Raw genomic sequence first — 25,017 nt, 5'->3', positions numbered from 1 at the left:
ACATTGTCTTGCCGTGTTTGGCTTTTCTCAATGCCGACATTAATTTCTCTAGAAATGAATAGTAAAAACTTACTTGTTTTCAAAAGTCTTTTTCAATTTATTATTATTTCCAAGACTGTTAGGATAAAGTGAAAGGGGGGAGGGTACCCTGGCAGGTTGGGCATCACACAGATACACACTGCACAACAACAGATCTAACACAGCAGCTTTAATGGGGCGGGGGGGGGGGGGAGCGAAAGGCTGTCTGGGAGTGGGGACATGAGGGAGAGACAGAACAAACAAGACAGAGATCTAAGGTAGCCAGGACCTTTTATTTTGTTTTGTTTTGTTTTGAGACAGGGTTTCTCTGTGTAGCCTTGGCTGTCCTAGACTCTCTTTGTAGACCAGGCTGTCCTGGAACTCACAGAGATCCTGCCCGGAGTGCTAGGCTTATCGGCCTGCACCATGGCACCCAGCTTGTTTTTCGGTTTCTGATGGAACGCCGTCCTGCTCTCTTAGCATTTTGCTGTTCCTCTGTGTGGAACCTCCCACCTCATCCCATGTCCCTATCTGCGTTACTTTTTCTCTCTAGTATTGTGACAAAAAGCCTAACAGAACTGGTCTGAGAGGGCAGCTCCCATTAGGGGAGCCACCACATGGTGGCTAGAGATGCTGCATCTGAGGCAGAGAGAGCTTGTGGGCAGCGTAGTCACACCTCAGCCAGATGAGCATGCAGAGAACCGGCCCCAAAGTGGGGCTGAGTGTAAGAGCCTTCAAAGCCTGCCCTGGGTGGTCTACATTTGCCAGCCAGGCGCCATGTCCCAAAAGTTACATAACGTCCCAAAACAATGTCACTAGTAGAGGACCAAACATTCAGACATGTAACCTGTTGGGGGCCATTGCACATTTAAATCATAATACCGGCCTTCTGGTGTTTTCCATACTAAGTTTCTCTGTATTGGCCCTTGGTCTTATTTAGCCACAGTGTGAGCATGATATATTTGATGAAGTTTTATTGTTGGTCTATGCCTGTGGATGGTGCTACACTCGGGAAGGGATGGCAACTCTAGGTGAAGTGTATGTTAAGTATACTTTTTAAAAAAGAGGGAAAATAAATGCATAGTTGGTTGAAGAAAGGAGGCTGGCCTGTGATTTCCTTTCAAGGTGGAGGTTCATTGGGAGAAAGAGCCTTGCAGCCGTGCCAGGGTCTTGAACTGGGAGAGCATTAGAAGGACAGTATATCAGGGTCTTAAGAAGAAGGAGAAGCTTCTAGGAGCTTCATTATGCGTGAGAACAAAAGGCAGGAAGCAAGAAAGTCGCCAGCCATATGAGGGTTGTGTGGATGTGAGTGGATAGGCACTGGCTAGAGCAGCCTCTTCAAAGAGACCCCCAAATGAGAGAGACACGTGACTTCTAGAACCTTTCAAGGTATATCATGGGACATTGTACATCATGGGATTTAGTTCAATGTAGCTCCCATGGCAACCAGCATAGGAGGGGCCAGCCATCACTTCACCATAAATTAGGAGCTGTAAAAGTACAACACAGGGCAGCTCTTTACCTTCTGTTCAGAGATAGGCTGGTAGGGGGTCATGGCTACTGCTGTCTTAAAGGAGCCAGCCTCTAACAGTATGGCTCTAACCTCCAGGTGGTAGAGTATTTACATTTTTATTTTAATTCAAGTGAATGTTGTTAGGGTTCAAACCTGGTACAAACAGCTGAGGTGCCTGTTTAACATATTGAAGCAGACACAGGTTCTCCCTGTAGACCCTCCTGGCTGGCGTACCCTGCTCCCTGTCCTGAACTCTTCAGTCCAGGGGTCTGGGCTGCTCTTCCCAATATAACCCAACCATTTTGGTTACCCTTCTTCTGTACTTTTGACCTCTTGGCTGCTGCCCTCCTCCCACATGGCACAGCTCAGTCTGCTCATGTCCTCTCTGGACTCTCCCAGATGTGCCCGCCTCTGGCTCTGCTCTCCACATATCTACAATAAACCTTCTCCTTCACCACACCTAGGAGCAGCCATGTCATTTCCTTTTTTCTTTCTTTCTTTCTTGTCTTCATTTAAAGTAAAGGATAGAGAAATATTGTAAAAATGTGCTTTTGCTTTCATCCCAGGTGTAGGGATGTGGTGCTGGGCTTTGGGCTGTCCGCAGCAGCTGATTGTGATTTGCCTCATGCTCCAGCAGAGGCGTGTCTTTGCCAGCTGCAGATCATTTCTGCAATTGTGTGGCATTTGGAATTCTGGGAACTTTTCAGAGGGTACATAAATGTGAGGGCCTCCAGAGTGGTGGGGCCATGGTCATTTAGGGAAGTCAATTGCTATTTAGTGTTAGGCAGTGAAATGGGAAAGGGGGGCTAAGAGGGATAGGAGGGGGGCCTGGGGGGATGGGAGGGGGCCTGAGGGGGGCAGGGGGCCTGGGGGTATGGGAGGGGGACCTGGGGTCCCCCAGGTATCTGGGGGAATTGTGGGTGGGAATAAAGGGTGGGGAAAAGGAGACCCCCACAAAGTAACAAAGCCCAGCTACTCATCTCAAGGACAGTGTCACTGATGGTTGGCTCTATATGTTTGACCAACACTTGATCCCTGGCACCTGTAGGGTAACTCACCTCAGCACAAGAGACACAGTGACCTGCTCACAGACATTCACAGTGTCTCACTACTCAGGTATACAATGACCATTGATGTCCCCAGCCCTCTCATGTCCCCTTTCTACCTCAGGTAGCTTGAACTCTTTCTCACTTGCTAATTTTCCCACCCTAGCATTCCTCCACACATGGAAGTAAGGTTTCAGAATGAAAAAATAACATATGCCTAGAATATTGTGTCTGGGTTGATGAAACTTCCAGACCATGACGAGACCATTTGTCTTCACTTAAAGAATTTGCAGGACATATATAATAATTTAAAGCTTGAATTACAGTCTACAACTTTTCTTTTAAATCTTATAGAGAGACCTTTAAGAAAGCGGCATTTCACAAATGAATTAAGTTTTTTTGAGGGAACTTTTTGGCAGATAAGAATATTCCTTAAATGAAGAAAAGCTGGATCTTATGCCCTGCCTGGAAGATGTATTAGAAAGCCTCTTTGCCAGTACTTAAAAAATTTTTTTTCATTTAAAAGCATGAAATGCTGTGCTTCATTGGTTTCGGGATATGTGTCCACTCCCCAGAACGACAGTGGTTCCACCAATAGTGTCCAGTGTTTATTTCCCCCACACCTTAGCCAGTCTTGAGTCTCTTTCACCTTTTGATGATAAGCCAAACTGACAGCTGTGAGGTGGTATCCCCTAGTTGTTTTGACTTGTAATTACTGCTCTTGGGTACCTTTTAATATAGTCATTGGCTACGTTTTGGCATCTTTGAAGTAGTGTCTCTTTATGTATTTGCTTCTGTGTGTGCGTGTGTGAGGGGGGGGGTAGATGTGTGTGTGATGTATGTACACGTGTATGTGCATGTAGTATATATGCATTTATGAGTGTGGTATATGTGTATATGGTATATGTAGATGTGTGTGGGCTGGGGTCTTGCCCAGGGATGAGGGGGTTAGGGGTCAAAGAAGGGTGGATGCAGAGCTTTGAAGGAGGAATCAGACATAGGACACCATTTGGTTTTGTTTTACAAGAGACAGACAGGAAGCGTATCCTGGTATGGCTTTACCTGCTCTGACAACCTGTGTCTCTTGAAAGCTTTATTTATACACAAAATCATTTCCTCAGAAATTTAAATTATGGATTGCATAGCTTTAAGACTTCCTTGGATACATAAGTACACAGGACCCAGAGAAACAAAGCGAGCAAACAGCAAATTTCATAAGAACTAAAAATTAGCATTATGATAAAATAATTTTTTTTTAAACTCAAAGTTTTCTTCCTTAAGATTGGTGTCGTAAGCTGGGTGTGGTGGCATACATCTTTAATGCCAGCACTCGGGCGGCAGAGGCAGGTGGATCGCTGTGAGTTCAAGGCCAGCCTGGTCTACAAAGTGGGTCCAGGACAGCCAGGGATACACTGAGAAACCCTGTCTCGAAAAACAAACAAACAAAAACAAAACAAAAGATTGGTGCCATAAAGCCTTGCTGTTACAGAAATGCTAGACAAGATGTTTCTATTTGAGTTCGATCCTGTTTCAGGTTGGCATAGATTTGATAGAATCAGAAGTTATTTCCTCCTGCCTGTTACATCACACTTATCTTTCTACAGAAGTCCAATCTCTCTGACCCTTGTCTAATTCTTCCTCTCCTTCCTCTATTTTTTTTTTATATTTGGCATAAGACCATCATTCCTTTTCTTTGATTTTTGAAATATTGTGCAGCCCCTTGTTTAAGCAAAGACGGTCTTCTTTGTTTTCCTGCAATGTCAGGAAAGTCCTGGTCTGACAAGTCTGTTCAGGAAAGCAGGCAGTTCACTGGTGTCCTCTGTGTCCATCATGAACCTTTGTTTCAGTAGGATTCTTATCTTTATTATGAGTCTATAAAGAAGAACATCAGGATTCCTAGAACTGCTTGCTTTGTCTTCAGGAAGATACCAAGGTCTGTCAACAACAGCCTGATCAAAATCTTTTCCTGTCCATGCTAGTATATATTTTTTTTTAATTTCTGAAGCTGAATATGAAAGCCTAGTGATTCGATGATGGTTCATCATCAGCTTCTAAAATTGCCCTAGGTTTTTCTTCTTTAATAATTTTTCTCAGATCCTCTAGCTCATGCTTACTAACATCGTTTATTAATAATCCCTTGCATGCACCAAGGGAAGGGCATGTGACTATACCGTGAAAAGAGAAGTTGGCTATCTGCAAGCCAGCAAGAGGTCCCTGCCTCCACTCCCCCAGAACCTGCCTATGCTGGCACATGTGTGTCATGGCATGCGCAGGGAGGGCCCAGAGGACAGCTGGCAGGAGTTGGTTTCCTTTCACCATGTAACTTTCAGCGATCAAACTCAGGTCGCCAGGCTTGGTGGTAGCTACTTTTACCCTCAGCCATCTTGCCATCTCCTTATTGTTATTAGCATATATTAATTGTACACAATAATGGGCCTGATTGTGGCATTTTCAAACACATGATATACTTTAGGCATATCCTTGCACCTTTCGATACCTGGTGTTAGCCTAAACTTATTGTTCTTAATAGTGAATAAGGAGACCCTGACACCCTGTCTCACTCCCAGCTTTCCCATACCATTGCTCCGTGTTCTCAGTACTAGGGCGAGTGCTCGGCACAGACCTAGGAAGCAGAGAGGGCAGAATTGTTTTGCCTAAGGAAAAACACTTTGAAACTGAAGTGATTTAGGGTGGTGGTTAAAGCCATGCAAGGTAAGAGCTGTGTGAGGTTTGACTGGCATCAGAGAAGTCACCAACTTCTGTGACAGATAATTCCTGGCTCCTTGCCAGCCCTATTCTGCCATCCACCTGCTACCGGTGCCCTCTTGCTGTCCAGTGATGTAGGACATGGCTAAGATTGGCAGAGGGGAGAGGAGAAAAGGGGCAGCAGTTGAAAATGTCATCTGCTCAGACTGAAATCCGAGAAGGACAATTTACCACGATACATTTTAGTTAAGGACAGAGAGAAAGGGAAGGGGTTGTATTTTCTAATTAGAGAAATGCTTCAGTTACTGAAATGCAAATGGATTCATGGGGAGGGAAACCAATGTTAGTTAGGTCACCAAGATAAATTAAGAAGAAAGTAAGAACACGTTTGCCACGTTGGAGCTACTGTTAGCTCGTGGCAAAGAAAGTTCGTATAACAGAGATTCCTGACTCCACAGCTGAGCATTTATAGCTCAGTGACAATCCAGTTCTAGAGGAAACACCACCTTCGCATTGCAAAGCAGATATTTTAACACAGAAATAACCTTGCTTGTGCTCAGGGTGTGCTAGCCTGCTTTAAGCAGCCCACCTCTCCTGGAGGAGATGCTAGCCTGCTTTAAGCAGCCTGCTTTTCCTGGAGGAGATACTAGACTCAAAGGGATGTTTTCTTTCACCTTCTGTGAACTGTGAATGGAGGAGACTATATATTCCTTTAAAATTAAACAACCCCTAAGGCCACAAACGGAGCATTGTATGTGCGGTGCGCTGTACAGAGTACAGGGCGACCTTGACGACCTTTTGTTGTAGTGAAGACTGTCATTTTAGCTTGAGAATTTAGTTGGTAGTGTACAGCTGTGAAACGTTTTCTGCCCCCTCGTGGCTAAAAGTAATTCTGCAGTGTTGGCTTCACTTTTAAATTACAAGGGGGGAAAGGCACAGTTATTTTTGAAAGTGTGAAAGTTATGTGACACACTGCCATAGATAATTACTTCTATTGCATATTTTACGAAAGAGGAACAATAGATTCTGCGTTATTAACCACAATATACCAGTGCCTAGAAATATGGGCAAGAAGTAAAATCAATTTTGGGATATTTTTCCTTCAGGATTAAAATAATATTTTTTACTTCCACAAAGAGAATGCTAATTTGATACCAATCTGGTTATAATTTAGTTCCATTCCTGATCCTAAGAGTGATTTTCCTGTTTGGGTCCTTTCATATTTTAGTTCCTATATTGAGGACGAGGATATGGGTAATAATTCTTAAGATTATCTGCATCACATTAATTGTTGTGAGCGGAAAATGCTATGATGCTGTCTACGGGGGACTTTTATATTAGTTGTCTTTGGATGTCTTTTGGGCTAGTTGCTAACATAGAATTTTCAGAGATCAAGTGCAAAGTTTTCAATTTTAATTGACCTTAATATGAAACAGACAGGAAGTAATGTAATGACGTAATGAATTAAGTTATTGGGAAAAATGTAAACTAGTTCTCAAGTTCAAAAGTGTTGTGAAACAGCACATTAAACAGTCGCAGATTTTCCTTCCTCCCTCCTTTCCCCACTTTCCCCTTCCCCCCTCTCTCTCTCTTTCTTTTTTTGAGACAGCGTTTCGTATAACCACTCTGGCTGTCCTAGAACTCACTTTGTAGACCAGGTTGGGCTCAAATTCACAGAGATCCTCGCCCCCCACCCCCATGCTGGGATTAAAGGTGTGCACCAGCATGTGGGCACTGCTTTTCTTTTCTTTTTTGGGGGGGAGAGGGTTTCATGACAGGTTTCTCTGTGTATCCTTGGTTATCCTGGACTCACTCTGTAGACCAGGCTGGCCTCAAACTCACAGAGATCCACCTCCCTGGGCCTCCTGAGTGCTGGGATTACAGGCGTGCATCACTACACTAGTCAGACTCCATTTTTATGACCATTCTTAAATGACTTCTCATGTCTGACTGCTCACAGAAGGCTGAGCTCTCCCAGGCATTCCCAGGCCACCGATGAGCTTGGGGTCCAGGTCAGTGCCGTAAGTCAAGAGCCATGAGTAAGTAAAAGGGGAGGAAAAAAAATGTTTGTCAGCATAGCCTCCTTTGAGACATGCTTAAAGACATTAATGATAGAAGAAAAATGTTTAGGTGAAAAGTTTTAACATTTCTGGGTAATGGAATACTCTATAACAGAGTCCAGGCCTCTCGGAAAACACCAGCTTTGTTGTCTCCATGGGTGCTTTTTTTTTTTTTTTTTTTTTTTTTTGCATAAATAAAACAGAACTTCGAGTCTGCTTACATTGTACCAGCATGTGTATAGTGAATAGGATCAGACTCCACCCAGAAAAAGGCTAGCGAAATGGATTTAATCTATTGAATGGTAAACTTATATAGGAAGTTAAGATGGTAAATGTTATATGAATTTTTATCACACAAAAAGTGCATTTCCAAAGGCAAGCACTATCTCCCCAATTTAAAGAGCATAACAGTAAATGAAATAGGCAACATCTGACAGTCCAGAGAGAGAGAGAGTTAATTAATAAATGGGACATTCACATAGCCTGGGGACAATGGGTGATATTTTCTAACTGAATCCTCCTGAGCACATAGCTACAGCCATCTGTCTGGGGGCTGGGTGGGGCATCTGCTCCACTTCATGCTGTGTGTGTACAGATAGATGTACACACCAGAACACTTTGTCTAGTGGAGAAGAAAAAGCATTAGTTGCTCTTTGATGGTCCCCTTCTGCTTATGTAGTGCGCGGTACCCCTTACCTGATGAGGTGGGCTCACTTTTCTGCTCTACAATTGGAAGTCTCAGAAAGGGATAAAGTAATGCTTTCCCAGAATCTGTTCATTCTCCCTCCGTTCTTCCCTCCTGCTCTTCCTTCCCTTCCTTCTTGTCTCCCATCTTTTCCTCCCTTTGACACCTGTGTATGGTGTTTTGGAACACTAAGGATTTAACCTTGGGCTCCTGTATTTTTTTCCTCAAACAGGCGTAATCACTATAGCAACAAATAGTCACACTTAGGAAGGAATGAATGAATTAAATAGTACCTAATAAAGGATTATTGGGACCTCCGGGGAACGTTTGGAAGTGTCCAGAGACATTTTGGGTTTGCCACAATTGTAGAGTGGTCCCCTTGGCACACAATAGGTGAAAGCTATAGATAGAAACTACGTGTAGTGCCGAACAACTTACAGTACACAAACAGTGGTTCACTGTTGTCTAGCGAATGAGACCATTAAAATGTGATATGTATTTTATATAGCAAGGAAGAGAGCTTGTAGAAGTCTCCCAGTCAGTTAGCCACATTTTTTCCTGTTTCTTCCACGGTAATGGTTGCGGCCACATCCTGAGACAAGAGGACTACATTATTTCCTTGTTCTATTTGCACAAAAGAGGAAATCACTGGTTAGTGTTTAAAGAGAAATTTCTTTGAGATAGAGAATTCCTTGGCCTCTGTTTGTGCTCCTCAAAAAGAGGCGTGGTAGCTTGCCGAGGCCCAGTGGAGAGGAAGATGGCCAGAAATCGGGTCTCTGTTGACTGAGTTCTCACACCAGCTCAGGGACTTTTTTTTTTTTTAAACACATTTTTATGTGAGGATAAGGAAGTCCTTCTTGGTTGGAACAATGTTATTTAGGTGTTCTGTTGCACGCATCTGCACCCACATTTGACCGCTTTCCAGGGATTTTGATAGGTAGGAAACAGGTTTTCTCGGTGAAGAGATTTACATAGACACCCAGGAGCCAGCACGCTCACCTTCCGGCCTGTTTCATTTCCTTGGTCACAGTTATGTGAGCACCGACCTTTCATTTTTCTCATAAGAAATTGCCCCAGAGTCAGGCCACTTTTCCCGTTTTTTTTCCCCCTCAAGGTCATTGTCATAGCATGATGAATGAAATGTGGTGCTGAGACCACGTAGAAGTCACTTCCACGAAAACCGTCACTGTATTGGAGCAACGTAATCCCCAGCTTTCCCGGAGCCTCTGTGCTCTGCTCCCTTCACGGGCTGCCTGGGCTGTAGGGTGGCACCAAGGCAGGTAGGTTCCCTGGCAAGGGAAGTGCTTGGACAGAGGGCTGAGTGTGCGTGCGTGTGTGCATGTGCGTGCACCCGTGTCTCCTTTCTATAATTTTTCTGTTGTAAAAAGCCACTGTTTTGAGGAAATCCAGGATAACTGGCTTGAGAGACTGTGATTGCTTAGGAATCTTCCCAGCATTCAAATGGCTAGTGAGAAACATCTATTGTCTATAATCAAAATGGATGGTCACTTAAAATTATGCTAGGATAAATCTGCTGCCACGGTTCTTAAACTTGTTGACATCAAAACCTCTTCTGATGGGGCCAGAGAGGTGGCTCAGCTGTTATGAGTACTTGGTCTTGAAGAAGGTCTGGGTTCTTCTGACCTCCCCGGACACCAGGGAAGCACAGATTGTGCACATGCCTGTGCCCGTGTGTGCGCGCGCACGTGCACACCCACACCCACCCACCCACACACCACGCATACACTTTAAATAAACAAACAAAGAAATAAATATCTGTTAATCTTTCCAACAACTCTGAACTCTCCAGAAACATCTCCAGACTGGCTAATACTTCAGAGTAAACACCCCCCAGCAGCTCTCAGCACTCCTAAGGAGCAGCAATCCCTCTGCGCAGGCTGGTTTTGAGAGTCTGTCCAGCTTGCTGAGAACCATCTTCCGCCCTTGCCTCTCATCCTGCATCTCTCCCATGCCAGTGGAACCCAAGGGGGCAGCCAGCCTGAGGGGAAGCACAGAAACTGGAGGAAAACTCCTGGGTCACCCACAGTGTCGTCTTCAAACTCAGGCCTCAGCATGGCGGGTGGGTGGGGTCGGGTGGCGTGGTGAGTGGATGAATGGACTCTGAATGCCAATTGAGATATTAATTACGATAGGACAGAGGCTTTGTGTGCATGTATGCATATATATATTTTTCTAATTTTGAGTCTCTTTTGTTATACAAAGAAAAATTATAGTTGAGTATATTTATGGGGTATAATGATGTGTTATTTTTTTGTAAGGTGAAAGTATTAAATCAAGTTAATTATGTGTGATATATATATATATATATATATTTTTTTTTTAGTTAGAAAGGCCAAAGTGGGGTGGCTAGAGAGATAGCTCAAGTGGTTAAGAGCACTGACTACTCTTCAGGGAACCCAGGTTCGAGTCCCAGCATCCACACGGTGACTCAAAACAGTCAGTAACTCCATTTCCAGGAGACCTGATGTCCTCTTCTGGCCTCTCTCAGTGCTAGGCATGTATGTGGCACACAGACATACATGTAGGCAAAGCACACATACACATAAAAGAAATAAAACCCGGTAAGGATATGAAAGACAGAGACCTGCTGGTTTTAAGGAGCAAAGTTCATAGCATCTGGTAAGTTTCTAGCCATGACCAGGGAAAGATTTCTGTGTCCTGTCTTCGCCATCCTCCTCTTTCCTCAGTGTAGTCAAGTGTGAGAGTGTTTACCTTGCACGTGCCAGGCGATGCCTTTATTTTCCAGTACCACAAAATAAAAAAAGGGTACACATAGAGGAACTGTCTAGTTTGAGGGAAGCAGAACAGACTATAGTAATAAACAGCGCCTCCGGTGCAGAATTATTGAGGATTCCGTGACGCATTTGTCAGCCTGCGGCTTTCTGGCTGCTGCGGCACGCCTTCTCCTCAGCCTGCGGCTTTCTGGCTGCTGCGGCACGCCTTCTCCTCAGCCTGTGGCTTTCTGGCTGCTGCGGCACGCCTTCTCCCCCTGCTCTATTCCCATGCCACCCCAAGCATCGCTTCAGCAATGGCTCTCTGGCCTTACCTTCTGCCTGGTTTCTAGGGATTTATTTACTTTAACTTCTCAGTCCTGTGACCCCATAACTCGTTCATTCTGTGCACCCACAAAGTCAGCACAGCGTGGAAAGTAAGGTGTGCCACTTGCCTGAGCCTACTGCTCATTGCTGCAGCTACTGAGTGCTTTTCTGGCTGAGAGCAAGGGGATGAATTCTAAGCTACCCTGGGCCGGGAGCCCACGGAGGGCATCCTGCGGCCCTTTCAGAAGCATTTCTCCTTTGCAGTGCCTGTAGGTCCATGGTGGGACACGGGGCTGTATGGCTTCTCAGATACGCCTGAGGCTTTCCCCATCTGTTTCAATAAAAAGGTCCTCTCTTTCTTTTCTCTGTGTAAATATCTTTCACTGCACCTCCACCCCACTACTTTTTTTCTTTTTTTAACCTTCTCCCTGTCCAGGCAGTAGCTCTTCTTTGTACCAGGGTCCAATGCATCTCTGACTAAAGGGCCTGATAATACTCATGTCCCAGGTATGTGTGATAATACTTATGTCCCAAGTGTCTGATAACACTCATTTCCCAGGTCTGTGTGCTAACACTCATGTCCTAGTTGCATGTGGTGATAACACTCATGTCCCAGGTGCTTGTGATAACACTCGTGTCCCAGGAACATGTTTTACCATTTAGAACTTTCTTCCACCAGATAAACTAGCCCCTTGTTTTAAATTTTGGCTTCCTGTAGAGCCCTGAGGTACGGACACCGGGTGTGTAGCCCCATTCCTTATCGCTGTGTGCTAAGAGTGGCCTTTGACCCAATTTCTGATGGAATCTTCACCTGTGCCAGGGGGTAGATCTACAGCCCCCCAGGCTTAGGAGCCATGACCAGATCACTCACAGCACTACAATCACAGAATCCTTGGTTTTGGCTCTTTCAAACTCTCCTAATGTCTGCCCATCTCTTGGCTTTGATTCTAAATCTGCCTCCATATTTTTAGGTAAAGTTATAGGAATGGCTCTGTTCCTTAGTACCATGTTTCTGTATTGATCTATTTAATGTTGCTGTAACAAATCTCTTGAGGCTGGTTACTTTATAAAGAAGAGTGGTCACAGCTCTGGAGGCTAACTGGGATTAAACTGGGCTCTGGTGGGGGACCTCCTGGTAGATAACATATGTGTTAGTCAGCCTTCTGTCACTGTGACAGAATCACCTGGGGAAAGCAATTTAAGAGGAGGAAAGGCTCTATTTTGGCTCACAGTTTCAGAGGGCTTAGCTGGTTCAGAGCTAGCTCCATTAAGTTCAGTCTCATCACATGGGGGACGGGAAACAGAGTGAGAGGAAGGGACTGGAGATGAAACACATTCTTTAAAGATGCAGCCCATGGTAAACTAGGGCCCTTTTCCTCCATCACGCTATGAGCTCATTAACAGATGTCTTAGTCAGGGTTACTGTTGCTGGGATGAAACATCATGACCAAAAAGCAAGCTGGGGAGGTTTACGCTTCCGCAGCACTGTTCAAAGGGAGTCAGGACAGGAACTCAAATAGGGCAGGAACCTGGAGGCAGGAGCTGGTGCAGAGGCCGTGGAGGGGAGCTGCTTACTGGCTTGTTCAGCCCTCTTCTGTTGATAGCACTCAGGACCACCAGCCCAGGGTTGGTACCATCCACAATGGGCTGGGCCCTCCCCCATCAGTCACTAATTAAGAAAATGCCCTATAGCCAGATTTTTGGGAGGCGTTTTCTCAATTGTGGTTCCCTCCTTTCAGATAACTCTAGCTGTGTCGAGTTGACACAAAACTATCTAGCACACTGGCTTAATTTATTGATGAGGTTGGTATCCACATGATCAAATCACTGCACAAACAGTGAATTTTGGGGGCACATTCCATATCCTAACCGTATGAGCCTCAATGTTGGGAGCGTTTCTGTGCAGGAGCAAGTGAGTGAGCGATTTGTATGACTGAAAGCCAAAGGGGCAGGCAGAAGTCTTGGGCCTGTGTGACCTAAGGTCTCGAAATCTCACTCCCCTCAGCACTTCTTTAGTGCTAACTGAGAGAGCGCGGTGACATAGAAAGTAAAGCCATCCTGAGATGCGTGTGCCAGAGCGGAAGTTGAACGACAAGGATGACTAAAGTGAACACTTACGGGATGAATTGCCGGCACAGCTGCAATGGATTAAAAAGGCGAAGTTCTTAAGTCACAAGAATGAGAGCCTCTGCTCTCTTCAGCCTCGGTGTTCTTGTGGGTTCTGGTGTGTGTGTGTGTGTGTGTGTGTGTGTGTGTGTGTGTGTGTGTGTGTGTGTGAGAGAGAGAGAGAGAGAGAGAGAGAGAGAGAGAGAGAGAGATTGTAGGACTTCTGAGTAGTTCCTGGGGACACCTAAGCTCAATAGTGGCCTTTCCTGTTCTTGTGTGACCAGTGTATTCTGTCTTCTTTATGTCCCAAGTGGTTACTGGAAAGGTGGCCTGAGCCTTATGTCCCAAGTGGTTACTGGAAAGGTGGCCTGAGCCTTTCTTTCAGGCATGAGAAGCAGTAGGAAGAGAGTGAGCAACATGTAGGCCCCTAGGTCGATGACAAAGGCAGTGTGAAAGCCTGTTTCAGCTTCCGGAGCGATTCACCAGAGGTAGCAACTCCCTAAGACTGTATGAGCATCTTTCTTGAATGTGCGTCACGCTTTGCCAGCTGGGACGCTCTGAGAAAGGGACAGACTGTTTTTTTTAGATTACCATTTGCCCTTCCCACCACTGAGGTTTGGGGGGGGGGGACTGGGGGACAGGAGGGAGGCAGACAAAAGAGCCGAACTTTTCCATTCCAGGCCCACAGGACAGCCAGTGGTGAGGGACGGAACAGTTTGCCTTGGATATGAGGTTGGTGTCTTTACCAGGACTTGACAGAGTTTTTTAATATCAAGAAGTGACCGAGGAAGTTAAGGCATCTGTCCAGGGTATCGTTAATGGATCTCTACCCAGCAGGAGTGGGAGAGTCACAAGACCCATCGGAGGCTGATGGGAGAAAAAGAAAATCATTTCCTGTGGGTCCCCCGTGGAGTTGAAGCTGTTCAGAAAGCCTGTTACACCTGATGAAGGCTTTCATATACTTAGGGCTAAGGCTGCGTCACCGTGCATTTGTGTTTGGCTCCACTGCACTTGTAAATTGTTTGTTGAGGAGTAGCCAGATGGTTTCTCAGCAAACAAAAGCCTTGAAATTTTAAATGAGGGCCAAAGGGGTACAGGAGAGGTGGGTTTCTGAATACAGACGCAAGAGACATGAAACGTGTCAGCTCACAATGGTCTCTCTTGTCTCCCCATGAATTCAGAGTTTCCTTTGTCTTGTAAAATTACACAGAGAGGTGTCTGGTCTTAAGTTCCAATCTGTCACAGATTCACCAACAGTGACACAGAGAAGAGAAATCACTTAAAAGCACATTCACAAGTGACTGTGGTACCTTGGCCCACTTACTTATCAATCAACTTTCACCTTGTTATCTGTCAGGTCACCCTTCTATTTTATTTTTTAAATAAGTGTTAACTCTGTGTGTGTGTGTGTGTGTGTGTGTGTGTGTGTGTGTGTGTGTGTGTGTGTGTGTGTGTGTCTGTCTGTCTGTCTGTCTGTCTAATTAGGAAATTTCATTGTGACATACAGGAAGAACCCCAGTGTAGTATAGAGATATGTATTTATAAAAAAAAATTTTGTGTGTGATTTTCCCCCCAGGGCTTTCTCCCTGTGCGATAGGATAGCAGTGAGGGCAGACTGAACCTCTTCTCATCTGCATTTCTGGAAGTGCAACCCAGAGTTGACCTGGGAAGGCAGCAGTTGTCTGATGGGGCTCTGCAGACCCCAGGGAGGGCATTGTGCCCAAAGGAAGGAGGGGGTGGGAATGCAGAAAGAACCCAAGGCTCTGGGCAGGGGCTCTGCTTAGGTGTGTCCTAGCCAGGCCCCATAGCATCATGGGAGAACAGGAGCTGCCTGGGAGAATAGGATGACTACATTTCTGTACCTTTGGGAGGCTTTTCTTCACCAAATTAATATAGACTCACCCTCCCCAGCTCCGCCCCCATAATTCCAGCTGGATGGTTGACCTGGAGGTGGAGCTGGGTGCTGGGGAGTAAGTGCCAGGCTCAGGCAGGCTCCCCGAAACTTAGTGAGACAGAGGCAGGGAATGCTCAGTGCTGGATGGGGGTGTGGGGAGGGTGGGGGTGTGGGGAGGGTGGGGGTGTGGGGAGGGTGGGGGTGTGGGGTGGGTGGGGGTGTGGGGTGGGTGGGGGTGTGGGGAGGGTGGGGGTGTGGGGTGGGTGGGGGTGTGGGGTGGGTGGGGGTGTGGGGAGGGTGGGGGTGTGGGGTGGGTGGGGGTGTGGGGTGGGTGGGGGTGTGGGGTGGGTGGGGGTGTGGGGTGGGTGGGGGTGTGGGGTGGGTGGAGGTGTGGGGTGGGTGGGGGTGTGGGGAGGAAGGAGGTGTGGGGAGGGTGGGGGTGTGGGATGGGTGGGGGTGTGGGGTGGGTGGGGGTGTGGGGTGGGTGGGGGTGTGGGGTGGGTGGGGGTGTGGGGAGGGTGGGGGTGTGGGGAGGGTGGGGGTGTGGGGTGGGTGGGGGTGTGGGGTGGGTGGGGGTGTGGGGTGGGTGGGGGTGTGGGAAGGGTGGGGGTGTGGGGAGGGTGGGGGTGTGGGGTGGGTGGGGGTGTGGGGAGGGTGGGGGTGTGGGAAGGGTGGGGGTGTGGGGAGGGTGGGGGTGTGGGGTGGGTGGGGGTGTGGGGTGGGTGGGGGTGTGGGAAGGGTGGGGGTGTGGGAAGGGTGGGGGTGTGGGGTGGGTGGGGGTGTGGGAAGGGTGGGGGTGTGGGGTGGGTGGGGGTGTGGGGTGGGTGGGGGTGTGGGAAGGGTGGGGGTGTGGGGTGGGTGGGGGTGTGGGGTGGGTGGGGGTGTGGGAAGGGTGGGGGTGTGGGGTGGGTGGGGGTGTGGGAAGGGTGGGGGTGTGGGGTGGGTGGGGGTGTGGGGAGGGTGGGGGTGTGGGGTGGGTGGGGGTGTGGGGTGGGTGGGGGTGTGGGAAGGGTGGGGGTGTGGGGTGGGTGGGGGTGTGGGAAGAGTGGGGGTGTGGGGTGGGTGGGGGTGTGGGGTGGGTGGGGGTGTGGGGTGGGTGGGGGTGTGGGGTGGGTGGGGGTGTGGGAAGGGTGGGGGTGTGGGGTAGGTGGGGGTGTGGGGTGGGTGGGGGTGTGGGAAGGGTGGGGGTGTGGGAAGGGTGGGGGTGTGGGGTGGGTGGGGGTGTGGGGAGGATGGGGGTGTGGGGAGGATGGAGGTGTGCATGATTTTACATTATGTAGCTATATGACTTCAGTCTCCCTCCCTCTCCCCTCCCTCCCTCCTTCCCTCCTTTGTCCTCCTTTCCCTCCCTCTCATTAGACAGAAGCTTCTTTACTTACAGTGTTGTTTTATTCTGACAGAAGTTTATTTCAAGTTTACATTACAAGTATTCTTGACTTTGTTTAACAATTGTCGACATAACCTATACTGACAGGAATAATTGCTCTTCCTTGTCAACACCACAGAGCTGCTTAGGCCACAGGTCACAGCTTCACGGCATCCTGAAGGGCAGGTTCGAGGTTTCTTATTTGTCTTGTTTCTCTTCCACAGCAACTGGTTCCGCGAACGCTCGTCTCCTTAAATGTAACAGGACAGTTTTCTCATCTATCAGCGCACTAGCAAGCGAAAGTGCATAAAGATACAGCCCATCCAGGCTGTGGAAGTACACGGCCTTAGTCTCAGCAGTTGGGAGACAGAGGCCGGTGGATCTCTGTGAGTTTGAGGCCAGCTTGGTTTACATAGATATTCCGGGCCAGTCAGCTCTACATAGTGAGATGATGTTTAAAAAAAAAAATCATCTTAGTTACACTTTAGCTGAATTGGGTTGCGGTTGAAATGAGTGCCATTATGGTGGATTCTGGCTTTTACCCAGGGCTTACTATGGGGCAGTCACAGTTCTAGGCCCGAAGAATATGGCAGTAGATAAAATAATGAGACTTAGAGAAATGAAAGTCTATTAACGGTGACAGATCCAAAACACGTGAGTCAGATGGGACCAAGGTTCTCAGAATCAGTAAGCCGGGTGTACTCTGGGGCAGCTTCTATGATGTTGTGACAGACTCTGCAACCCTGCCTCCTTCAGCCTGTAACCAAAGGCTAGAATTTTACTTTTCTTAACATATAGTCTCTGCTAGAAATAGTACGTTCTAATCTTATGTATAATGGACACTAATAAATACTTGTTAGGTAATACTAAGAGTGGTTGTAGAAGGATTTATTTATAAGAGGAGATGAAGAATAATTTGATTAAAAGTTGGGCAAGAATGGTAGCTTTACCTGCGGCAGAGCACCTACCTAGCATGCGTATGGCTGGGGTTCCGTCTCCCACACCAACCCCCAAAATATTGTTGGGAGTAAAAAACAACCCTGCGTTTGCCACATGTTTGAGATGGTGGTGTCATTTGAACCAGTGAACAATTCTCTCTCATGGGACTTTCATTTTAGAGGGATGGGACATTGAACAGTATGTCACAGCTTATATCTGCAATCTTGTCACTGCATGGACTTAGTGTAGGGCCATGTGTGGCTTAGTCTCCTTCCACCCGTTCTTGAAGAGCCCTGACTGTACGCGTGTTTACTTACCTGTGATGTTGCCTTTGTCGTCCCCCCGCCCCCCAGAAGCTAGCTTTTTCAGCCGTCCATTTTGACAGTGCGACACAGTACGGGATGCGCAGTTTTAATTCCCTGCCCATGCAACTAACCGGCTTTCCTACACTTACCTTGGTTGCTTTTGACCAGGACGCTGGATTTCCTGATGTTGGCAGGTCATGGTGTAGAGCGACTCACTGGCAGCCAGTGAGTGCAAGGATCTCTGGAGCAAACCCCTTAGTGTCTTGGGGATGCCTCTGGTTGTCCTTCTCCCAAACCTTTGAGGTAGACTGGGAACACGGCTGAAGGTCCCCGCTGCCATGTTGGCACGTGCCCTGGGGCTTCTTCCCTCTTCCGTAGTCCTCCCAAATCTCAGGGGCAGGTTGGCTGCCGAGTGGGGCACTTTGTTGGCAGGGGCTGGACTCATTTTAATAACATTCTTTGCACCCCAATCTTTTAGTTCTTGAAAACTGAGACTTCTTTCCTTCTCCCCTTTTGGGATTTCTCCAGGCTATAAGTAGAAACAACAATTAAAATAATTTATTATCATTACAAGCCATAGATTTAAACCCTAAATTAACTTAAATCCAGAGTTTAATCTGCAGACCTGCTTTAGCCATAAACAAAGTTTGTGTTCCTACATGCAGAATTTTTAAATAAATAATTTGTATTAAGCTTCTTAAAGCAATCTAGTTTCTCTGTCCCTTGACTATTATAAGACAACTATAAAATATTAATAAAAAATATATAGTGAGTGCAGCAGTATGTTCAGGCAGCAGGAATATAATGAAGTACTGAAATGAGGCAAAAGTTTATTTTATTGCAGTTATTCTCTCTCAGGTTTTTGATTCATATTGTTTATGGGATATTTTTATATGTTTGTATTATGACTTTAGAGAAAACTTCCATTCCCTCTGCACGCCTCCCCACCCCTCTCATGCCTTCCTCCGCCATTTCGCCTCTCCCCTGTAAAGGCCACGTGTACTGGGATTGGATCTAGCCTGGTCTGTGTATGGCCCTGGGGAGTCCCATTCAGTTTCTTTCTGAATATGCCTTCATATTCAGAGTTCCATTCTAAAAACATGTTTCAAAAAGCTAGTTGCACTTTAATTAGACTGCGAATTGCAATTTCACTGAAAAGCCAAAGTTGGCTTGTGAGTTACGGTACCTCCAACAATCTGAGTTTATGGGAGCTACATAAAGTGCATCGAATGTTTAGTTAGATTTGGTTCTACTCTAAACATGAAAAAAATAATCATTTTCTGATTATACTCAGGGTGATACATACTAACCAGAAACTTTGCAAAACATATGAACACTGAGAATAAACATAACTTGCAGTTCCCTCATCTTACGAGGATTTAAAGATATCACAATCTTTACCAGCTCCTAATTGCTAAGGATAAAATACAAATGCTTTACTTGTTATTCATGCTTCCAGCTGAAATGCATCCAGATGTTATTCCTAGATCTCTTTGTTGTAAGCATGCGCCTCTGGGTCAATTGATATGTGTCAATTCACCTTTTACTTGCTGAATAGTACACACTGAGTGCAGTATACTTGTCAGTAGAGAGACCAGGCTGACTGCCATTGTGTTAAATTTTACAAAGTGACATCATATATTGCCACAGAAATATGTATGTGACAAGCTAAAATGTGACAGAAAACCAAAATCCAAAATAAAACAAAGCACAAACTTACATATTACTTATTCTTCATCAAAGGATTAGATTCAGGACAAATAGTATGTGTGCAAGCATATGTACTAAATGCCAGTAATATTAGTGGATACATATAGGATATCAGTTCTGTTAATGTGTATGTATAGAATGTCAGTTATATTAGTGTGTATGTATATTATGTCAGTTATATTAGTGTGTATGTATAGAAAGTCAGTTATATTAGTGTGTATGTATAGAAAGTCAATTATATTAGTGTGTATGTATAGAAAGTTAGTTATATTACTGTTTATATATGGAATGTCAGTTATATTTGTAGATTTTAAAACTTACCTGGGAATATTTGCCATAATTTTCTTTGCTGTGAAAACGGGGCATTAGTACTTCATCTGTACAAAAGATGTTTGCTGTTAATAAGCTTGAAGTTGCTAAAGTCAACAAAATGAATTGTTTTGACAAAATAATTTCCATTCTGTCTAAATCCAAAATTGAGTTAATCTGTTCAGCCTGGTGTCTATGACTCTGAGAAGGGACTCATGGTGTTTTTATACTGTAACAATAAATTCCACATATTTTAAGTAGTAATGTTAATTAGTGTGTATCTAAAATATGCATGTATGGAATGTGCTTAATTCATTCTTCGGGAATAGCAATGTTTGTGTTTGCAAATCCATTGACTTTGAAAAGAATTTTCCTCATTATGGAGGCTCTCCTAATTAGGTAAGATTGGGGCAACAGTCATTAAGATTCCAAACAAACAGGGTGTTTTATTTCTCTGAGCTTAAATGAGAAATCTTTTGTTTTTGGTGCTTTTGTTAGTTTTTGAGGGAAGCTTAAAAAGAAAGGAAAAAAAAAAACTCAATACACAGTAGCTGGGATTTAAAAAATTCAGATAAAAGAGTTAGGCATGGTACTTTCAAAATGTCAAACAAAATTAAGAACGTGAAAAAAAAATTACAAGTCACACAGCACTGCAATAAAATACCATGAATTAATTGTTTTTGGAAACTGTTGTTCAGTCATTATAAAGCTCTAAGAGGAAATGTCAGCTGTCACATGGAGGATGAGCAGCAGGAGGGCACGTTCAGGAGGAGGGCAGCAGAACACATGTTCAGGAGGCGCTGCAGCACAGCCTCTTAGTTATTTGCCCTAAGAGTCTAATTTGGCAAATGCAAATAAATCACCAGGATTTTATTTCTATAAAGACACCACATCCTACCTTCCTGCTCAAAGTCCTTAAGTAAAAAAATCTAGCAGGGGACGAGTTCGTCACACACGTGCTCAGTTTGTTGCTCCCAGAGCCCAAATTATTTAGGTTATCTCACAGGCACACCGACATCATGGCATTAAAAGAGAATTTATAGAAACAAATGTGTATTTACTGAAATGCCACAGTGAGTTTCTTTTGGAGTAGCTGGCTGACTGGCATTCTTAAAGACTGTCCTTATCACTAGACCCACTGTGGCAGAGAAGCCGCTACTGGTCCCATCAGACCTTTGGCCCTCCCAGGGGACCTCACATGGGGCTCCATCAGCTTCCAGACATCTATAGTTGCTCTGTGTTTTCTCTGTCTGTCTGTCTGTCTGTCTGTCTGTCTGGTCTCTCTCTCCTCTCTTCTCTCTTCTTTCTTCTCTCTCCTCTCTGTCTCTGTCTGTCTCTCTCTTTCCCTCCCCCCTCTCTTTCTTTCTCTGTCACTCCCCCCCCACACACACACACACAACCTCCCTACAGAACTTGAGGCGTGGGATGGCAGAAGTGAAGATGTTTCGTCCCAAAGGTCTCTACAGTAAGCCAGAAATTTGAATAGCAGCAGGTAAACTCTCCACGGCTTTAATACTGCGCTTGCCTGTGACCTCTCTTAAGGCAATTGACTTCAGCCGGTTTCATTTGTTTTGGTCTGTGGTAGCCAAGAATCCCCACAGTAGGAGGCAATTAATTCAATTCATAGTCTTGTGTTAATTTTGTAATGCTGTTATTGGATTATTTGAGTTTAATTTCCCTTAGGATTTGGTACACTTCTCTTCCAAATTGTTCTTTTGTAAAGTGCTGATGGAACTTCCCTTTTTGTGGTCAGTAGATCCAAACTTTTGAGAAATGGATGAAGCAAGGGGCAAGTTTTGTTGACCAAGTTCACATCCTGGAAAAAGTGGAAGGCACCAGCCGAGGTTTCCAAAATTTGGTTTGTGTCCAGTCTGTTTCAAAGAATGTGGCTGGTGGTTTCAGTGGTACCCGGGGAGTTGGCACATGTGTTAGAGGTTATTCTAGGTGACATCTCGAGGACGCTGTGTAATTAACTATCCTCCTGTGTCGCCAGGTTAAGGTTCCATGTTTGAAATACAATTATAATAATCCTATTACAATGGGCATTGGCTGCTTTCCACCATATTTTTTGTTTAGCATTGAGACAGTTAACAGATAGAGAACCACACTACAGGACATACAAAGTATGTACCTTTAGTAAAACATACCACTGGATGCATGCACATGGATTTAGTAGTCTGGGGCTTCTTGGTGAGATATGCACACATACAATTTTTTTTCTTGCTAGCTTGTGCTATGTAAGTACATGTTTTACTTTTAAGTTCTATTTTAAGAAAACATTGGGTGTGTTCATGCCATGGCACATGCGTGGAGGACAGAGGACAACTTGGCTGTAGTCGGTCCTCTCTTTCTCCCATTTAAGTCCTGGGGAACCAACTCAGGTTGTCAGACTTGGCGGCAAGTGCCGCTACCCCATGACCCATTTCACCCACCCCAGAGGATTCATTTTTTAAAGGGAAAAGGCATGCACTAGGGATGAGGCCGCACAGCCAGGGAGAGAGCACACTGCCAGGGATTCAGATCACATTACAGAAGAGATGGGTAGCAGAGAAATTTGCCACCACCTCGAGGTCAGTGCTTGTCCATACCACGCGTGTGCGCGAGGCAGTCTGGGGACAGGTGAACAACTGGGATCTCCATGAGACTCCTGGGAATTTTCCATTGGGATGTGATGTAAGTGAGCACCGTGGTGTCACACACAGGTACTGGTGGCAGCCATGTATGAGAGAACAAAGACACAAAGGACTCTGGAGTCAGAGTCTTTTCCAGCACCATGTGCCTTCTTCAAGAGAGAGAGGTTTGCTGGATGGTCTCTATGCCCTCACACCGTGTGCTGGAAGGTAGATTTGGAGCCGAGCCACAGTCGGTAACTTGTACATTCAATACCATTGGTCCAGCTAGCTGAGCCAGAATCTCCCGTGACATCCCTGGCTGTTCCCTTCCATTTGCTCCCACACCCCGCGATACAGCTCATTACGTTGTCTCTACATTTGAGCATTGTGCTCAAATAGTAGGCAATGCTTTTAAATAGTCATCGCATGCCAAGAACCGTCCTGAGTACTATGCAAATTTACTAGTTATTCTTTTTTTTTTAACAGTCTCACCAACTATTTTTCTCTATCTCTCATTCTGTGAGAACAACAGCTAAGGTTCAGAAAGGGAGATCAAGTCATATATATATGTGTGTGTGTGTGTGTGTGTGTGTGTGTGTGTCTCAGAACTAGGATTTGAAATGCAGTGTGGACACTAACATTATTGCAGTGATGTCCAGTGTCTTCTGATGTCTAAGTAGTTCTTACGTCTGCTATTTTCTTCCCCATCCCCACTGCAGGCATCACTTCCTCTCACCTAGGACACGCACTTGCCCACATGCAGGTACGTGCTGGTGACGACAGGGGCCAGAGGAAGTGTCAGAGCCTCTGCCACTGGAGTTAAAGGCAGTTGCGGGCCACCATGTAGTGAACCCTTAGTCCTCTTCAATACCGGCCAGTGCTCTTAATCACTGAACCATCTCTCCAGTCACCCCACCCGACCCCACCCCCTTCTCCACAACGCAATCATTTGTGACCTCCCCTAATACCTTCCAATGGCTTCCCATTTACCCCAGAATGACCCAGAAAACCCTCTTTATAACCTGCCTTCCACTGGTTTCTCTGGCTTAATTCGCCCCCTCCCCGGCCCCCCGCGTCTCTGCTTCACAACAACCCTTTCCCTCCACATGGCTGTGCTTTCTCTTGCCCCAAGCCCAGTGCTCATGCCCACAAACCGAGTATCTGTCTACTTGTCTGTCTCTTTCTTACACACAGTAAGTGTTTGGGTCTCAGTGGAGGCATCACATACTGTGAAAATCACGCTTGGTGTGCAGCTTCAAGGGACAGCTCCTTTTTTCTTCACTTACCTCTGCTCACCTCAGCCTATCTTCTCTCGCCCCCCCATACCCCCCAATACTGTTTCACAGACTCAGAGAGCAGGACCATACAAGTGTGTAGTGGAGTGTACTGTCTATTGCAAGGATACTCAGGAACATTTTTGGTTTTGTTTTTTAAGACAGGGTTTCTTTGTGTAGCCTTGCCTGTCTTAGACTCGCTTTGCAGACCGAGTTGGCCTTGAACTCACAGAGATCCACCTGTCTCTGCCTCCTGAGTGCTGGGATTACAGGTGTGTGTCATTGTACCTGGCTGGAACATTTATTTCTAAAAGAATAAATAATTTTCATTAGTATTGAAAGGAAGTGGAAAGACAGAAGTGGTCTGTTTTCCAGCTTTTGCCATTTGTCCAGAATGTTCTCTTTACTATGAAAGAGAAAGCTCTTTTCTAGAGCTTCTGTTGGTGGCTTATCTTGAAGTTGGCAGCTGCTAATACTCTCATGCTGGGGCTCATCTCGTATTGAGATTCTTCCCTGATCAGCCAGATATGAGTGGGTTGAATGTGAGCCCGGGTATATGGTAGAGTTTACTTTCAGTGCTAGGGTGGGGAGTGGGGGGTGGGGTGGGCTGGCAAACCTAGTGCTTTATACATTCCAGGCAAATGCTCTGCTGCTGAGTGGTACTCCAAGTCTTTAGGTTTGCTCTGTTGTAGTAATCAACACGCCTTGAGAAAGTCAGTGTGCTCCAGCTGATCTGGCTGAGTTGATGGGAATCTGTTGTGTTCAAACAAAAAGGCACTGCACAGCCCCAGTGAGGGGTTCCTGACAGTGTTTCGGGGTCTCCCATGGGGTCACAGACTTGGGCAAAAAGGGCTTTTTGATGATCATCTTCCTATGCCCATTAGATACTTTCTACCTGCTGGCAAGTAATAAACACGAGGAATAAATAGTTCCTGTCAATGAGGAATTGAAGTGACCTGAGTTCAAAAGGTGTTGATCTTTGTGGTAAAGTGCTTAAACTAAGAGGTTGTTTGTGTGCCATGGGCTGCACATATTTTAAAGTTTTATGTTGGAGGGGCATCTCACTTCCCTCAGATGCATGCTTTCTGAAGCTATGGGAGATGTCTACTATAGGGTGGCCAATGTTAACATCCAAAGGAACCTGGCTATGGAGCCCGTTTTTCGCCTCTGATCTAGCCATTTAGTTCTGGGCCATTTGTCATTTTCCAATGTTTACTTCTTCCCACCTAAGCGTGATCCACTTGCTGGGTTACACAAGAAAACTTACGGGTGTTAGACTCTTACTTTGTGTTTCATGTTTCCAAAGTATTTTGCAACCATCTGTTAACTTTTAGCCCTTTTAGAGCAGGGTGGGAGGTGGTACTACAATATAATCATTTCACTGTTATGCATGGCAGAGAAAGGAAAAAATACCT

The 25,017-nt window shown here is 45.7% G+C and overlaps 1 protein-coding gene and 1 long non-coding RNA gene across 4 annotated transcripts in view; one reads left to right on the top strand and one right to left on the bottom strand.

The window, feature by feature from the left end:
- Positions 1-25,017, top strand: part of LOC311599154 — a 139,606-nt gene that overhangs the window by 902 nt on the left and 113,687 nt on the right. For all 3 annotated transcript variants that reach the window (XR_014779788.1, XR_014779789.1, XR_014779790.1), the window contains exon 2: positions 9,143-9,308. This is a non-coding gene — a long non-coding RNA (uncharacterized lncRNA). The remainder of the gene's footprint in view (positions 1-9,142; positions 9,309-25,017) is intronic.
- On the bottom strand, positions 16,476-21,032 carry NPVF (neuropeptide VF precursor). The gene is made up of 3 exons (XM_084784812.1): positions 19,729-21,032; positions 17,847-18,226; positions 16,476-16,703 (listed from the first exon to the last, which is right to left on the bottom strand). The coding sequence occupies exons 1-3, from the start codon at positions 19,864-19,866 to the stop codon at positions 16,652-16,654; spliced, it is 570 nt and encodes a 189-aa protein (XP_084640938.1). The 5' UTR covers positions 19,867-21,032; the 3' UTR covers positions 16,476-16,651.

The sequence above is a fragment of the Acomys minous genome (genome assembly GCF_964271855.1).
Source record: "Acomys minous genome assembly, chromosome: 6".
Lineage (NCBI taxonomy): Eukaryota > Metazoa > Chordata > Mammalia > Rodentia > Muridae > Acomys > Acomys minous.
This window is presented reverse-complemented; position numbering and strand designations above follow the sequence as displayed.

Bases quoted from the DNA above. Each gene is read 5' to 3' on its own strand.
- NPVF (XM_084784812.1), bottom strand. From the start codon at position 19,866: ATGGAAATTATTTTGTCAAAACAATTCATTTTGTTGACTTTAGCAACT. The intron at 18,227-19,728 runs GTAAGTTTTAAA...TTCTACTTATAG, and splicing joins ATTATGGCAAATATTCCCAG to CCTGGAGAAATCCCAAAAGG. The intron at 16,704-17,846 runs GTAAGTGTAGGA...GTTACATTTAAG, and splicing joins CCTGGTCAAAAGCAACCAAG to GAGACGAGCGTTCGCGGAAC.